The 16,985-nt window shown below is 41.5% G+C and overlaps 2 protein-coding genes across 4 annotated transcripts in view; one reads left to right on the top strand and one right to left on the bottom strand.

The window, feature by feature from the left end:
• RAVER2 (ribonucleoprotein, PTB binding 2) overlaps positions 1 to 6,549 on the top strand; it is an 86,871-nt gene extending 80,322 nt beyond the window's left edge. For both annotated transcript variants that reach the window (XM_041769967.1, XM_041769966.1), the window contains exon 12: positions 4,548 to 6,549. In XM_041769967.1, coding sequence (XP_041625901.1) covers positions 4,548 to 4,694 — 147 coding nt within the window. In that variant the 3' untranslated portion in view covers positions 4,695 to 6,549. The remainder of the gene's footprint in view (positions 1 to 4,547) is intronic.
• The window catches only part of JAK1 (Janus kinase 1), a 125,819-nt gene continuing 115,379 nt past the window's right edge, over positions 6,546 to 16,985 (bottom strand). For both annotated transcript variants that reach the window (XM_041769964.1, XM_041769965.1), the window contains exons 16-25: positions 16,566 to 16,701; positions 14,753 to 14,904; positions 13,691 to 13,841; positions 13,507 to 13,601; positions 12,192 to 12,384; positions 11,551 to 11,675; positions 11,013 to 11,185; positions 9,172 to 9,289; positions 8,584 to 8,694; positions 6,546 to 7,749 (exon numbers count right to left, since the gene is read on the bottom strand). In XM_041769964.1, coding sequence (XP_041625898.1) covers positions 7,654 to 7,749; positions 8,584 to 8,694; positions 9,172 to 9,289; positions 11,013 to 11,185; positions 11,551 to 11,675; positions 12,192 to 12,384; positions 13,507 to 13,601; positions 13,691 to 13,841; positions 14,753 to 14,904; positions 16,566 to 16,701 — 1,350 coding nt within the window. In that variant the 3' untranslated portion in view covers positions 6,546 to 7,653. The remainder of the gene's footprint in view (positions 7,750 to 8,583; positions 8,695 to 9,171; positions 9,290 to 11,012; positions 11,186 to 11,550; positions 11,676 to 12,191; positions 12,385 to 13,506; positions 13,602 to 13,690; positions 13,842 to 14,752; positions 14,905 to 16,565; positions 16,702 to 16,985) is intronic.

The raw sequence follows: 16,985 nt of genomic DNA, 5'->3' as shown, positions 1-16,985 counted from the left end.
TTTAGCTTGCTATTAGTTTGTTGACAATTTTTGCAACTATGTCTATAAAGGATACTGGCCTGCAATTTTGTTTTTTGGTAATATCTTTGGTTTGGTATCAGAGTAATGCTGGCCATTTGAATGAACTTGAAAGCATCCCTACCTCTTCCATTTTGGGGAATAGTTTGAGAATAGGTGTTAACGCTTCTTTAAATATTTGGTAGAATTCACCTGTAAAGCCACCTGGTCTTAAACTTGTTGGGAATTTTTTGCTATTCAACTTTCTTACTAGTAATTGGTCTATTCAGATTTACCATTTCTTTCTGATACAGTCTTGGAAGATTATATGTTTCTAGGAATTTCTTTCTTATAGTTTGCCCAATTTGTTGGCATATAATTTTCTGTAGTAATTATTTTTTGTATTTCTGAGGTATCCATTGTAACTTTCATTTCCAATTTTCAGTTTTTTTATTGATTAGTTGGCTAATGGTTTGTCAATTTTGTTTCTTTTCAGAGAACAAGTTCCTTAGTCTCATTGATCTTATTGTTTAAGGACTTATTTCATTTCTTTCCATTCTGATCTTTATTATTTTCTTCTTTCTACTAACTTTGGGCTTTATTCTTCTTATTCTAGTTCCTTTAAGCATAAGGTTAAATTATTGACTTGAAAGTTTTTCTCGTTTCTTGGGGTAGGCCTGCATTGCTGTGAACTTCCCTCTTAGAACTGCTTTAAGCTGAATCCTAAAGATTTTGAACTGTAGGCTCTCCATTTTCATTTGTGTCCAGCTATTTTTCTGATATCCTTTTTTGATTTCTTCATTGACTTACTGGTTGTTTAATAACATGTTAGCTTACATGTGTTTTTCTTCGTTTTTTTCTTCTAATTTCTAGTTTTATACTGTCCTGATCAGAAAAGATATTTGATATATGTTTTCTTAAATTTATTGAGACTTGTTTTATGGCCTATATACCTTGAAGGATGCTCCACATGCCCTTGAATATTCTGCTATTTTGGGGTGGAATGTTCTAATATCTGTTAGGTCCCTCTGATCTAAAGTTTTATTCAAAGGCATTGTTTCCTTATTCATTTTTCCATCTGGATGACCTATCCATTGATGTGTGTTAGCATTCCCTACTATTATTATATTACTGTCAGTTTTTCCCTTTATGTCTGTTAATACTTGTTTTATATAGTTAGGCATTCCTAAGTTGGGTGCATAAATATTTACAATTGTTGTATTTCTTTGATTGATCCCTTTAACAATATGTAATCACCTTTTTTTTCCCCCTCCTGTGATAGTCCTTGTTTTAAAGTCCATTTTATCTGAATCTTAGTATCCCAGTTGTGGGGTTTGTTGTGTTGGTGGGGGGGTTGGCTTCCATTTACATGAAATAATTTTTTTCTGTATCTTCATTTTATTATTTTTTTAAGGATTTTATTTATTTATATGAGAGACACAGAGGGAGATAGGCAGAGACATAGGCAGAAGAAGGAGCAGGCTTAATGCAGGGAGCCCGATGTGGGACTTGATCCTTGGACCACGGGATCATGCCCGGAGCCAAAGGCAGACACTCAACCGCTGAGCCACCCAGGCGTCCCTGTATCTTCACTTTAGTCTGTATATGTCCTTAGGTCTAAAGTGAGTCTTTTATAGGCAGCACATAGATGGGTCTTTGGGTCTTGTTCTTTTTATCCATTCTGTGTCTTCTCATTGGAGCATCTAGTCCACCTCTGCCTGTATTTCTACCTCTCTCTCCACTCTGTCTTTCATGAATAAAATCTTTAAAAAAATAATAAAAGTAATTACTGATGGGGGAGACTGGATGGTTAAGCATCTGCCTTCAGCTCAGGTCATGATCCCAGGGTCCTCTGATAGAGCACTACATCAGGCTCCCTGCTCGGTGGGGATCCTGCTTCTCCCTCTCCTTCTGCCTGTTGTCCCCACTGCTTGTACTCTCTCTCTTCCTCTGTCAAATGGATGGGTAAATTTTTTTTTAAAAGACATTTCAACAAAATTTATTTTTAAAAATAATGTAATTGATATGTACTGTCATTTTAATTTTTCTGTTCCTTTCTCTGTTGCTCTCCTTTGTGGTTTGATGGCTTTCTTTAATGTTATGCTTAGATTCCTCTCTATTACAGGGGTTTAGTTACCATTGGGTTCATAGACAACATCCTATGTGTGTACAGCAGTCTACATTGAGTTGATGGTGACTTTTCAAATACATTCTAAAAGCATGAAATTTTTTACTCCTTCCACATTTTATGTATACGTTGTCTTATTCTGTATCTTTTTATTTTGTGTATCTCTTGAATAATTTTTGCGTATATAATTAATTTTACTACTTTGTGTTTTAATCTCCTTACTAGCTTTGTGATTGATCTACTACTTTTATTATATGTTTACTTTTACCAGCAAAAGTTTTTCCCTTTGTAATTTTCTGCTAGTTATGGCCTTTTCTTTCCATTTATAGAATTCCCTTTGACATTTCTTCTAAGGCCAAATACAGTGTTCTTGGTTGTAGATTTTATCCTTTAGGCACCTTAGTTGTATCATGCCACTCGCTCTGGACTGTAAAGTTTCTACTGAAAAATCAGATGATAGCCCTATGGGGGTCTCCCTTGTAAGTAACTGTTTGCTTGCCATTTTAATTAACAGTATTGGTGTGGATATCCTTGGGTTCATCTTGTTTGGGGCTGTGTTTCCTGGAGTTTCTGTGTCCTTCCCCAGCTTAGGAAAGTTTCCAGATGTTATTCTGCCCCCTTCTCTCTCTTCTCCTTCTGGGACCCCTATAATGTGAATATTATGGTGATGATGTTGCAGAGGTCTCTTAACCCATCATTATTCTTTTTGCTCTTCAGCTTGGTTGCTTCCTGTTATCCTGTCTTCTAGATCCCTGATCCATTTTTCTGTATCCTCTAGTCTGTTCATTCTACTAGTGTATTGCTCCTATCAGCTATTGTATTCTCATCTCTGGTTTTTATTTTTTTCTCTGTTTAAGTATTGAGTTCATCCATTCTTTTAAATCCATTATCTTTATGACCCTTACTTTGAACTCTATTTTTGTTTAGCTCTTTTTCTCTGATTTTTATCATCTTTCATTTGGGACATCTCCTGTGTCATTTTGTCTATGTATTAAGAAGGTCAGCTATGTTTCCTGATCTTGAAAGTAGTGGCTTTCTGTAGAAGGGACCCTGCTGTAAACTATCCCTAGTCACTACAACCAAGCACTTCAGGGGTGCTCCCTGTGCGGGCAAAATGTGCACTCCTGTGTGGCTAGGGTTTGTTCCCTGTGCTGCTGGCTTAGAGGCCTAGCTGCAGCCACCATGGGCTCACTGGTAGGCAGGGTTGGCACTCAGCCCAGCTATCTACATAGTAATGAGCCACTGTGACAATGGCATGGGTGCTAGTAGGGAGAGTTTGCATCCCTCTCTTGCCCCCTGCTCAGGGAAGGTCCACAGAGGAATGACATAATGGTGCATGTAGTGCTAGCAGGGCAGAGGAAGAATGCTAGAACTGACTCCTGAAAGCCTCTGGCTGTCTAGGCTGGGGAAAGTGAAGAAAAATGGTTCCTTCCAGCACTTTCATATCTAAAGAAAACTGCAGCTCCCTACCCCACTGGCACATATCCTGAAATTAGTAAGATCTCCATATAGCCTGGTACTTTTCAAACTATGTCTTTCAAGCTTGGGCTGTTATTTAGCTTCTTGGTTTTTTAAGGGTGGAGACTCAGTTTCTTACAGCTCTCCTGAAGTTAAGCTTTGTTGATTCTGAGAGCCAGATGTGTGGATACTCCCCTTCCCAGTGCCGGTCCTGAGGGCTGGGGTTATACTCAGTGTGGGCTCTGATCTCCTTGCTCCTCTGTGCTTATGATGTCCCTCCTGTTTGTGGATAGTTGTGCTGGGATTTGGTTCCATGTCGCATTTCTGCTCCTCCTACCCTTTGCAATGTAGCCTTCTCTCTGCTATGAGCTGTGGAAGATCTGTTAATCTTCAGGTCATCTTCAGAATTAGTTGCATAGATGATGTTGTTGCCTTTGTGGGATGAGGCAAACTTGGGATCTTCCTATTTGGCCATCTTCCTCTGAGCTCTGGAAACTGTCTTGAATTCCCTGTGCACGCCTGTGTTCCACTTGGGTCTGGAACCACTTGTGTTTTTACACCTACTAGTGTGTTTCCACTTTTGTTACAACATAGACCCACCATCTAATTTGATATGCAGTTCGATTTCTCAGCAACTCATGTTTTTCAGAGGAATACTGACATCTACTACTGGTATTCGGACTCGATGGAGTTTATGCTAAGTGGCAGAAGCAACTGCAATTGCTTTTCTTCTTTCCCCCAAATATTGGGGGTGGAGGAGAAAGGGCACTCAGAGGCTGGTTTGTATTTTTTTTAAAAGTTCCACAAGTGATTTTGGTATAAGAATATTAAAGTCTTTGATAGATTTGCTTTTTATCCTATTGTTTTTAGACTAAATCAGAAGTAGAATGGCTTTTCTTATAAACATCTTTAATGAATAAACCAATTTTTAATTTAGATATTAGCATTGTGATTTTTCTCATAGGTATCATCTTTAAGAAATGAAAAGCGAGGCTCATCATATCTCATCTCTGCCCCAGAAGGTGGTTCTGTGGAATTTGCCGACCAGCATTCTCAGGGCACAGGAGCATATTACATGGAAACGTACTTAAAGAAGAAGCGTGTATACTGAGCTAAGTTCTCTCCATATAATCTCATAAGGTTTTTTGCAGTATCTCTGCTGTTCATCGCTGCCTTAACTACATTCAGACTAGCCATATCCTTTCAATACGGGTTTCTAATTTCCCAGAAGGAACTGTATTGTGCAGCAAGCAGAATTGCCAAATAAAAACTAAGTAGCAATAAGACAATTGAGGACATTTTCCATTAGAATTAGATGCATCTTAATTGGTATTAACTTATAGCCATTGGAGAAATTAACAATGTTCCAATATTCCTTATTTAGGACTGGGAATAATTTTGACACCATATATAAAAGTATGAAGCAATAACTGGGAAACAGTCTTGTTTCCTGAGCCTTAGAAGAATGAGTTTCTTTTATGCCAATGTGCATTTCGATCTACTTTTCCTAGAACAAAAGAGTGCAACTACAAAATGCAGTGGTGGTAATGTTATAAAGATGCTCTACATGCAAACTAAATAATTACCCCCACATCAGCCCTGCAATATAAAACCCAGAGTGATGTCCAAGTTCTACACAACTACAGATGCTTTAATGTTATCTACCATTTATACTTTTTGTGAAAAACAAGCTATTTTTTTTTTAAAGTAGCTTTAGTGAATAATTTCAGGGGTTGGCAGACTACACCCTGAGGTTAAGTTCAGTTCTTCACCTGTTTTTATATTGTCTGCAAGCTAAGAATGATGTTTACATTTTTAAATGAAGTAGAACAGATTTGAATTAAGTACTATGAAATTTAAATTTCAGTGTCCATATATAACATTTTATTGGAACACAAGTATGCTCATTCATTTACATACTGTATGTGGTTCCTGGTGTGCTGTAGTGGCCGTGCTGAGTAGCTGTAACAGAGACCATTTGGTCTGCAAAGCCTAAAATATTTACTCCCTGGCCCTTGATGGGGAAACGTGTGCTGACCCTCTCTAAGAGCACTAATTCCCTAATCCTTTAACTTCTGCAACAGGCTAGTGGGTGGCAAGAGATGTCGGTTTCTGAGTCTGATTTTATGGCATAAACTAGTGATTAACAAGCCTGTTTTGATCCTTAAATGTCCTATTTCCACCATACAGTCTATACTGCTCTTTCTGAAGGAACATTATGAAGTAGGAGTGTAACAACTCGGAGCTAGTAAGTTATACCTCACTTTCTGCTTTGTCTCTTAGTCTTGTGTAGTGTTAGGCTGAAAAATTATCTCAGCTGTTTAACTCAATTTGGCAAGAACTGCATTCATTGCATATTACTTTTGACATCACCATTTCCTGAAGACTTTGGTATTAAACACATGAGCAATCCTTTGCCATCTAGAAATTTTCAAGTTTATTCCTCATTACGAATCTCAATGATCCTAGTGATTTTGAAATCAGATAATTAAATCTAATTCAGGAAACTTGACTATGATCTAAAGCAATTGGCCTATTTCATATGTTATTAACTTCTAAAGTGACAAAGGACTAGCTAAGGACTAGCATCAGTTATGACTCAGCAGATGAATAATGGTTTCTCCATGTTCTGCACTTCTCCTTTCCATTTCCTATTGCATTGAACATCTTCAATGCTTAGTCACACCTTTCTGGTAATATAAACAGAAGATGGTGAGTTTTAAATCAGAGCTGAAAAATGAAACAGGAAGAGGTTGAAAAAACCAAGATATTTTGGATTATAACACATGTGGACCTGCGCCCATTATCATTGGACAGAATAGATAAGTACAAATCAAATGGCGTTTGTAATAAGGACTATTACCAAACTCCCCCTGCAAAGTCTATACTGTTATTTTTCTATGTAAACAAATTGTTTGAATGCTTTGAAAATGAAATCTTAATATTAAAAGGCATATGCATGTGAAGTCTCTAGTATATTTATTTGTATAAAGAGTAAACAAAGTGCATATAGAGTAGCCACAGGTTTGACACAGACAGACACCTTGGTGATGTAGGGTTATTGAATAAATTTAAATGGCAAGTTTATTGTTGCCATTGCATCAATCCAGAACTCTTTTTCAGGCTCAAAAGGTGAAAAGTAATGATATCAAACAAATGCTAGACAGCATTAACAGAAAGTTTTTTTCAGACTCTTGGTCATAAAGTTCTTATGGTTCACATTGAATCAGAGAGTAGACATTTTTGATTACCCAGCTACCTCCAAGCAAACTGAACACTGTCTAATAGAACACTGACTGGTTGCATACAGCATCCAAAACCAATGCTGGAACAAGTGGTAGAGTTATAAAAGGATATACATGAACATTTCTTAAAAGCACGTATGATAGTATCTGAGATCTTTATATTGTTTAGGAAAGCACTGGCACAGGCTTGGTTCTCAAGAATTAACATGCAGCAAAGTAGCTATTCCACAGCTTTCCCCCTGGATCTGCCCAGTTTTCTCAAAAATCCATAGTGCTGGTCATCCACGGGGACAGGAGCAAAGCCACTGAAGAAATAACTCAAAGTTTAAATCCTACTGGTGATGGGAATACACTCATCTTTGTATAGAAACAATAGTCTACTAACTAGTATCTAATATTTCAAGAATGCTTGGTTTATCACTGTATAGATATTGAAATCTGAGGGTATGCTGGAGTACTGGCTAAGTCCATCAATCTTTATCTGCCAGGAAAGCATTTCAGATCTACTGGCAGCTGGGAACAAGTGCTTCTGGCTGCTCTTTGTGTTTTCTGGTGCTCAATTGTGATGGGAAGCTAGCCAAACAAAATGGTGGTATATGTTCTTTCCAAAAGGAGGAGTGCTTAAGTGCCTTCTATTGTTTTGGTTGTCCTTGTTTGTTATTGGTGCCAAATTTAAAGAGGAAAATACTTACGCATAATAAGCACCACAGTGTGCCTTACATACCCAAATACAAATTTTTTTTGCATTAAAAATTCTTTTAAATGGCTTGGGTATTGGTTGGGGAAGGAGGACTTGGTACACAGAAGTTTGAATGTTATTCATGCTTATTTTAAAAGTGCTTCAAATCCTTCAATAAGGTTCTGAAAAGTTGTCCGATTAGATGGCTGGAATTCCCAGCATTTTCTCATAAGTTGATAAACCTGTAAGAAGGGGAAAAAATCGAGTTAAACACTTTTTGGGAAATGTAAAAGACTTTCCTTATTATTCAAAATATTATTTACAAATGATAGGTGTCACATTTCCTATCATTAGTTTCAGATATAGTTTTCAGTAATTCATCAGTTGCATCTAACACACAGTGCTCATCACATTTCCTATATCTTGAGAATCTCACGACTCGACCTTCCAAAAAGTCCAGGTCATTACGTCTCCATGTAGACTCTAAGTACATCTCAAATAGTCTAGAAAACTAAAGTGATTTAGTCATAAATGCTACTGACTAAAATGCAATTACAGCTGACTCTTGAACGACATGGATTTGAACTGTGCAGGGTCCAATTATACACTGTTTTTTCAATAAATACGATACAGTGCTATAAATATATTTTCTCTTACCATTTTTTTCTCTTGTAATCAGTAAGCCTCTTGGTCAACAGCAGACTTAAGTTTGGGTAATCAAAAGTTACATTCAGATTTTCAAATGTGTAGGAGGTCAGTGCCCCTACTCTTGTGTGGGGTAAGGGTCAACTCTATATGTACTTGTCACAATCAGGCTCCACCAGAATATGTTCCTTTAGGGTGCTCACTGAGGTCAGCCCACTTCTGGATGGAATCCTTACTTTAAACATAACTTATGGCTGTCATTTGCCCCAAAAGATGATTTTTCATCAGATCAAAGAGGTTTGATCTGAAATTCAGCTTCAGAAAATTACTTCTTCCCACTTCACCCCTACCCCTGAACACTTGCTGGATAACTCAAGCCTTAACAATACTACACAAATTGAGTTTATTACTGTAAAATGACCCACAAATACCTCTTCTGGACAGTGAGGTGGACAAGGCAAACGTTTTCCTTCTTTTAATGTATTCACAAGTCTTGTTACTGTCATCTGGCCATGAGTTGGGCCTATCATTTTCAGAAACAACTATGTAAAATAAAACCAAACAAAATATTTTAGCACATATTTAGATCAACATTAGATGAAGGTAAAATTTCTAGAATTAAATGGAAATTAAATGAAAATCCAAAATCTTGATTAGCTCTAAATGATTAGTCTGTAATCTGTCAGACTCCATTAACTATCCCTTTCCCTGGCTGAACAGCCTGTCCCAGTGAAAATGATCTCATTTATGAATACCTGAGCCTCAACAAGGCCCTCCCCATTGGCTCCCTCATTCTCACAGGAAACTGACCCTGGACTCTTCAAACAGGTAAGATCCTTGAAAGCCAGCCATCATTTTCTAGAACTTGGGCTCTTTATGAAATGAGGACTTGAGAGAGCCACAAATAAGTGTCAAGTGACACTTTCCATTGTAACACACTAACTGGATGCCATTTAAGAACAAAACTTGCACATTTTCACTGGGTGCTAGGTTCATATAAAGGGACAAGGAAGACTTACCGCCATGGGGCTGGAATCTGAGTCACAGTAAGTAAGCAACTCATGCAGGGTCACTCCAAATGACCAGACATCAGAGGCGATATAAAATTTACATTGAATTAAACATTCAGGAGCATACCTGAAAGAAAGCAGACCATGAAATCTCTTCATTTCTTGGGAAGGATATTCGAACAAACATTACAGATTAAGTCCAAAAAAATTACTTCTTTGGCTTTTCTTAGTATTTAATACATTAATCACAGCTATCCTGAAGCACACATCTAATGTGTAAAACAATGCCATCTCAGGCTCTCTGTGGCATGTATTTGCTTTAAAATATTAGACAGTTTGTGCTCTTCATTGCACAGGGCAGGTACTGTCCATGTAGAGGAGGCATGGAATGACGGGCCCTAGGTGTTCTTTGCAAGTTCAAAATTAGTCACTAGCAGTGACCTCCCCGTGCAGGTTTCTTCCAAGGTCAACTGTTTCAGTGGATGACAGCCAACTGCCCACGCCAGAAATGGAGGCATCCCCATATCCAGTTTCCTAAATATTTAAACCTTCTCACTTCTCTTAAGCCCCACTGTCACTGTCCTAGTTCACATCCTCACTAGCTCTGGCTGAATCAGATTCCCTTGGCTCCAATCTTGTTCCCCCCACCTCCATCCACAGTGATCGTTTTAAAACAAAAGCTGCCATTTGTCAAGCCTCCAGTGGTATATCCCAAAGCCTGTGGTGGAGTGCTGCCTCCATAACTCGGCTTCCAGGGCTCTGCGTTAGCCAGTCCTTGAGACCTCCTGCCTCATGATCCAGCCACAGCTGACTCACGTCCTGGGATATTTACTGTTCTCATCTCATTTTTTTACCATCCTTACAAACCCCCATGGATCCTTTTTTTTTTTTTTTTTTTTTAAGATTTTTATTTTATTTATTCATGGTAGACATAGAGAGAGGCAGAGACACAGACAGAGGGATAAGCAGGCTCCATGCTGGGAGTCCGATGCGGGACTCGATCCCGGAACTCCAGGATCGCGCCCTGGGCCAAAGGCAGGTGCTAAACTGATGAGCCCCCCTGGAATCCCCCCCATGGATCTTTAAAGTCATAACAGGACTTCCAGAAAACCAAGCTTATATGCAGCTACCATCATGAAATTGGCTGCCCAATCCATTACATTCTAAACTCGGTCTGCTTGTTCACCACATATCTCTAAGTACCTGGCATAAAGTAGGGCCCTGATACATATTTATGAGTGAGGGAAGGCTTAGGCTCCATGAGTGGGAGAGATCTAGGTTTGGGTCTATGCGGGACACACCTTGGAGGTGCTGGTTTGTTCTATAGGCGTGGCACAACAGAGGTTTAACCAGCTTCACCCTTGGTGCTCCAGGCTCAGAGGGCTCACAGTCAGGATGTGGCCTTCCAACCCAGACACTCCAATGATCTGTGGGCAGATAGCTGAGTCCCCCCCTGCACTGTGGTCCATTCTCCTGTCGGGGATCTCCCTGAATCATCTGTCTGTGCCTACCTTCCTCACCTCGTTCCTACCCCTTCCTCCTACCTGCCCTCTAAGCCTCCTGTGCATGGATGTGACCCCTGCAACTGCTAATGGTTTTATAGACTGTGTCAGATGAATGCCCTCTCCTAGGCAGCTGGAAATGCTGAGCCACCAGGTGGTTAGCATCCTTCACTCCTTGGAAGATGGTGTCATATGAGCCTCCGGCATTTCTATGTGGGTTGGTTTCAGTGAAACAACCTAAAAGGTGTTTCTTGAAGGCAAGGATCAATCAATTCCAAATGTTCTAAGTTGTTTCTAACCTTGACTTGGGCAGGAGGAATAAAAGACATTAACATTAGATTCAGTTACCAAAACACAGGGCTGTCCCGATCATCCTTGACTGTGTAGTACTCCTTGTCAGTTTCAATTGCTTTGGTCAAACCAAAGTCTCCAATTTTCACTTGGTGTTCACTCTCAACAAGGACATTCCTTGCTGCTAAGTCCCGGTGAACATATTGCCGAGAACCTAAATAGTCCATCCCCTGAGAAGAGAGAAGTAAAGGTAGAGTGTGTTTCCTAAAGATCGGTTCCGGTTCTGTTTTGTATCCATTACTGCTTCACAAAAAAGCACAAATGTCATTTCGTTTACCTAGCACTCATTTTTTTGTTGTTTTTAATGCAAGAATAATAAGGCCAACCCAATTCAAAGAAATATACATTAAATCAGCCATGTTAACAAATCAGTTTTCTTAGTACTGGCTGATTTTCATCCAAATCATATGGAGCAAAAGGAACCCAGGTACAATTACTGTAAAGCTTCCCTCTTGCAATCTAATCACAACCCAATTACCTAGGACAGAGCGCCTGATTTTTTCATCTTTAACATTGTTTTGTTTTGTTTTTTTACCTTACAAATCTGAACGGCATATTTTAACTGTTGTTTGAGGTTAATTTTGTTCTTATTCTTTGGAAGATATTCCTTAAGACTTCCTGAAGGCAGAAATTCCATGATGAGCTTAATACCATTTCCTCCTGTTTAGGAAAAAAAAAAAGACACCCATCAGCATGAGGTTGCCAGATGAAGGAACTGTGGGAGAGTAGATGGTACAGGATCTGTAGACGCAGGCCCTGAACTGATTTCAGTGTCACCTCTGAATCACAGGCAAGTTACTTAACCTCTTAAGCTCCAGAACCTCACGATCCTCAGCAATTAATGGAGATAGTAAGACTCGTGTACATAACATATCCCAATCCTCAGCATCCACTAAGCTAATAGAGTGATCTGCAAATCACTGCAGATGGCTGATTTTTTGAAATTATTAGCCACATAATTTCATTAGCAATTTTAGAATACAATATGTACCATATAACTCTATACTGAGGGACCCAACCATGCATATGACTGTGAGGCCCCAAGAGTTCACAGGAAGCATTGCTAGGGTGTTCAGATGGCCCAGGTAAGGCTGAGGGCACTACCTGCGCAGCACTGACTCTAAAACCCCAGACAGTTCTTTAGTTTTCAAACCAATCCCACTCTGCACAACATACCATCTTCTGTACAGATGCCTTTGTACTTCACAATGTTCTCATGATAAAGGTTCCTTAGAATTTCGATTTCCTTCTTCAGATCAGCTATGTGGTTACCTCCACTCTCAGGCTTCAGGGATTTGACAGCCACCTGCTCCCCAGTATTATCCCCCTCAGGGTCATACCTGCAGAGCTCAACCTTCCCAAAGTGGCCCTACAAGGAAAAATACGTGCGCTTGATGAGAAAAACCCCACACTGGGTTGGCAGGAACACTTAGGTGAGGCTGGCTTCTTGTGCTGTCTCCATAAATGCCAGGGGAGAGCAGCACAGCCTGACCTCACAGGCAGTGAGCTCCTCCCCAGCCTCTTCCTGCCTACCACAGCCCCTTCCTCTTGTCTCACATGCCACCTCCTCCATTACTGAGCTAAGACAAGAAAGCACCAGGGGACTGGTGAACCAACACATCAATCCCAGTTTCCACGTAAGTGTAACCCAACAGGAAAAGGAAGTAATTGCTGGACTTGCAGGACAACTGTGTGTTCTCTGACAGCTGTGGGCCCAGGCTCAAGGACAGGCACCACAATGTAGCTGAAAAGAGCACTGCATGAAGAGTGTTTAGAAGATGTGGGATCAGATCCCAATCAAGCCACTAGATAGCGATGTGGACCCAGTCACCCAATCTTCTGAGCTGGCTCCAGAGGTGCTCAGCATACACAGTAGCAACGGACTTTCAGGGATGGTGTGAGCAACCAAGGACACTGTGCCTAGAAAGTGCAAAGTGCCCAGAACAAAGCCTTGGCACAGAGAAGATACTTGGTGTGGGACACAGTCTGCGTTCACTTAACTGAACTACAGAAAATCTGTACAAAAATACAAATCGCACTAGCTTTTCTGGTTACATTAACTGTTAGGAAACTCCCATTTGAGATCCAAGGGAAAAGCAGACATTCTATCTGGCCTGTGTAGTAAATAATCCCTCATTTAAGCAGCCTCGCAGGATACAAATACCCAGGAAAGTCAGGGATTTTTCTGTTTCTACCACATCTATATCTATTCCCCCATATCTCTCCCTTTTCATTCTCTTCCATCCCTCAGAGAAGAATCAAGTCTGGAGGGAGCAGACCAACATCTTGTGTACTTATCCAGCCACTTGGACAGGCAGGTGTATGTGCGCTGTCACCATGTGTCAAATGGAGAGTCCCTTATGATTCAACTGGCCCAGGGCAAATGCAGTCAGATGCCTTCTCTCCTAAACCGAGGCCCGAAATGAGAGAATGGAGTGGCTTTGGATACAGAGAGGTGACACGGTCAGCAGGGAACTCCAGCCTAACTTGCCTCTCCCAAGTCACGGATCCTCTTCAAGAACCGCTTTTCAAAATGTGTGGGATCCACTTCGGTTGCCGGCTTTCTTTCGGAAACAATGTCTGGATCTAACGGGAGAAAAGAAACCATATTAAAAAAGTGAATGCCATTCACGGGCTCCTCATTACTCACAATAGAGCACAAGACAGTGTCTTACTCTGCTCTTCCAGTTTATTGATGTCTCTCATGATGGCTCGGAAGAAGGGTCTCTGGTTGGGGTCATAGTTCATGCAGCGGGTCATAAGATCAGCCAGCTCCTTACAGGATGGTGTCACTGGCCGGCACCGGCTTTCGTAGAATCTCTCTTTCTATAAAGAAGAAAACCACATGGAAGAAACCAAAGGAACCACTCACTAACCTTTCAGCCCCAGTTACCATCCCTATTTAATTCCCAACAGCTGTGCTTGAAGATAGATTTCATAAGCATGTGTTACTGTTGCCTTATTTCGGCTTGGGGAAATCTTAGTCTCCACACAAAAATCCAAATTCAAGGAAGATGGGCAGTATAGCAGTATAGCCCAGTCTTGAACAAGCTACATTCCAGTGAGGTCATGCAATGTTCCTGGAATACAATTTGGCAATATGTATAACCTTCAGATTCTTCAAATCCTTTGACTCATTAATTCCTCAGTGGCCCTACTGAATGACTCAGAAATAAGTCAGATATAAACAAAAAATTATGTTCAAAGATATTCCCTGCAGAATTAGAACATTACAAATTTAAAAACAACCTAAAAGCCAAATATAAAATTAATTAAATGTGAGGTTAATGAAACTATTAAGTTTGTAAAATTGGAAGACATTAATAGTAAAGTACACAGGATATTAAAAAATACAGCCTATATAACTATATTTAGGATAAAGAGACTCAACAAATATCTGTGTTAATTTTGCTAGTAGGTGCTTAAAATCGGAGCTAAAAAGTATTATACTATTCTACTGAACACATGCTGTGTGCCTGGCACCCTGCATGCATTATTAATCTTCATAATAGCCCTGCAAAGTAGATGTTGTTTATCCCCATTTTATAGATGATAAAACTGAGACTCAGGGAAGGTTAGTGACACTTTTGAGGTCACATAGCCAGTAAGCCTTTGGAGGAGATTCAAATGGACATCTACCTCTTCCTACAACATGAGGCTTCCCGAGAACTCCCAAGATGTCCACGAGTGCTCAAGGAGTCCTCAGTTGGCTCACACCCTGGACTGCAACTGCTCACCTCAATCAGGGTCTTGTCTTTCAGAGGGATCTCGCCATTGTAGCAGATTTCCCACAATGTGGTTCCAAAGCTCCATTTGTCAGCAGCCACACTCAGGTTCTTGGAGTCTTCAACACACTCAGGAGCAATCCATGGGATTCGTTCTATGCACTCTGAAAAAAGATGGGAGATATTTCCAGATCAGTTCCTGGAATCACCTGGGGAGTAAATCACTGTCATTGCAGCAGGCACTGTGAACTAATGAAGAAACTATTTTAAGCAGTGTTTTCCAAACATGGACCATGGCTACATTGGTCCCATGGGGAGCTTGTGAAAGGTGCTATCTTCTGGGCCTCTCACTCTGGCACTTTAGATGCACCAGTCTTAGGGCCAGCAGGTGTGTATGTTTATCACCTGCCCCCCAGGAGGGTCATGCAGGGCCAGTCTTCTGAAGCTCTGGCCGCAGAAACAGCAAAGTACTCCCAGGTAGAGGACACCACCCTAGGGAAGGAGAACAAAGGCTTAAGAAAGAAAAGACAGGAAGAGGGGCCCATATGTGCAAAGTAGGCCTAGACTAATCTCATGCACTCCTCACGGTCCCCCTGTAACACTATGCTTGCTCAATGCGTGAAAGGACAAGGGAAGATGACAGGTGAAGCTGTTCTACATCATGCTTGCATCTCGTTACTTCCGCAGCCCTGTTCTGGCTTCTTCCCAAGACCAATATTTGTACAGATACCCCTGCTGTATCCAGGGAAATGCCCCTTAACAAGTGCTGTGGTCTCTAGCAGCACTCTTCTGGCTCCTGCTGGCAAGAGAGGCAAGTGGGCCATTCTTGAGCTGGGCATTCACAGTCAAGCCCACCTCACTGACTTACAAGGCTCAGATGAAACCCCAACGCCTTTCTGAGTCACCCTCTGACCCCAGCTAGATGACATCTCTTTCTGACTGTACACAGCATTTTACTGGCTTCTCTGTGGGGTACCTAGGCTTTTCTACTTGCCCTGGAGTCACCTGTGTCTATGTCTCAGATGCTTGCTGACAGGACAAGGACAGGACCCTTACAGATTCAGGTGCAAACCTGTGCAGACTGTTGGAAGTTGGGTGGAATGTAAGCACCATGCAGGCACTAGAGGATACTTCCCATCCTCCTTCTGAGGAGGGGATGACTTAGGTCTTACTTGTAAGGCTTGCCTTCATCCTGGTTCTCTTCCAACCTTAGCCCATTTTTTGAATTCCTGAGCAACACTCTAAGCGCCAGGCACTGTGCCTGGTGCTAGAAACCGCTGGCCAGCACCGGCCAGGGCATGAGGCCTGGGGGCATGCTGATGTCCTGTATATGGCCTATAAGGCTAAGATGCAGAGTACAACTCATGCAGCGCTGGTTTCAGCATCTCTGCTCCTAAGCCTGTCCTTTCCTGCGGAGCCCCATAGCTCATGGTAACCTCATTCTAAGCATGCAGGACCACAGCAATCACTCAGGGACCTCCCCAAACTGCCCACCAACTACAGTTGAGGACCAAGGGGACCCAGCTCCCCCTGACACCTGACTATCCCCAGGCCCAGCAGCTTCCCTCTGTGCTACCCCTAGCACCTTGAACAAAGATGTGCCTTGGGTGAATTGTGTTTCTCCTACCCCAGAGTTAGCTCCCTAAAGGCAAGGACTGGCCTCCAGGGCCCAGGAATAGCACCAGATGCCTGTCTGCTAAAGTTTTTTTTTTTAAAGGAAACACACCTGAGCCCTAGCCCCCTTCTCCCCACTGGTGAGGATAGGGAGGGTGGAAGGGTGAAGGGCGAGGATGGGAACTGGGGTGGGAGGGACGGGGAGACACACCTTGCCTGGACAGCACAGTGATGGGGATGCCAGGGTCACTGAGCTTGATGAACGGGCCGCACTCGCTGTCAATGCCCTCACGGGCCAGGAGAAGGTTTTTAGTGCACACATTTCCATGAACTAGGTCTTTATCCTCCTGTAGAGTGAAAAGAGTAAAATTAGCCAGCTGCCCATGGGTATAACCCCCTTCCTTCCTTCCCTCTGTTTCTGAGCCTGGCCCCTCACGTCATCTCCATATTCGCCAGCAACAGCCATGCCCAGGCAGTCGAGCTGTCCCCCAATTAGTTCTCTGTGTCTTGGGCACCTTATATTATGTTCTTCTGCCCCAGTTCCCTCACCAGAGAAACAGATAATGGTGGAGCAGGCCTCCTAGGGCATTTCTGAGAATAACACTAGTAAGAACCTGTGTAACAACCTGAA

The sequence above is a fragment of the Vulpes lagopus genome, chromosome 10, assembly GCF_018345385.1.
Source record: "Vulpes lagopus strain Blue_001 chromosome 10, ASM1834538v1, whole genome shotgun sequence".
NCBI classification, from domain to species: domain Eukaryota; kingdom Metazoa; phylum Chordata; class Mammalia; order Carnivora; family Canidae; genus Vulpes; species Vulpes lagopus.
Note: the sequence above shows the minus strand (reverse complement) of the source record. Positions and strands in the feature narration are given on the sequence as shown.